The sequence below is a fragment of the Dipodomys ordii genome, unplaced genomic scaffold (assembly GCF_000151885.1).
Source record: "Dipodomys ordii isolate 6190 unplaced genomic scaffold, Dord_2.0 Scaffold84, whole genome shotgun sequence".
NCBI lineage: Eukaryota > Metazoa > Chordata > Mammalia > Rodentia > Heteromyidae > Dipodomys > Dipodomys ordii.
The window spans coordinates 432,750-433,207 of record NW_012267300.1 but is presented as its reverse complement, the minus strand read 5'-3'; the positions used below and the strand labels follow the sequence as shown (position 1 = coordinate 433,207).

Here is a 458-nt window from a genome sequence, read left to right as displayed (position 1 = left end):
GGGGGGGGAGCGGGGGGGTGGGGGGGAAGACCAAGAAGTAGAGTTGGGAGCTAGGGAGCTTCACCCCCGGGGTGGTGGTGGTTTCTTTTTTTTTCCTTCTTTTTTCCCCTCTTTTTTCTTTCCCCCTCTTCCTCTTCTCCCTTTTTTTTTTTTTTCTAATTCCTGAGGGGTGGCTGCTGCTTTTGCTACATGACTTGCCAGCGCCCGAGCCTGCGGTCCAACTGCACTGCTGCGGGTGCGCTCCGCGCTGCCGCCGCCGCCGCCGCCGCCGCCGCCGCCGCCGCCGTTTCCCCTCGACGACTGGGTGATGTTGGACATGGGAGATAGGAAAGAGGTGAAAATGATCCCCAAGTCTTCGTTCAGCATCAACAGCCTGGTACCCGAGGCGGTCCAGAACGACAACCACCACGCCAGCCACGGCCACCACAACAGCCACCACCCCCAACATCACCACCACC

General features: G+C 60.3%; 1 protein-coding gene across 1 annotated transcript in view; it reads left to right on the top strand.

Moving 5' to 3' along the window:
* Window positions 1-307: 307 nt before the first annotated feature.
* Window positions 308-458, top strand: part of Foxg1 (forkhead box G1) — a 1,553-nt gene continuing 1,402 nt past the window's right edge. Inside the window, exon 1 of the mRNA XM_013025318.1 lies at window positions 308-457. Within this exon, the coding sequence (XP_012880772.1) occupies window positions 308-457 (150 nt within the window). The remainder of the gene's footprint in view (window position 458) is intronic.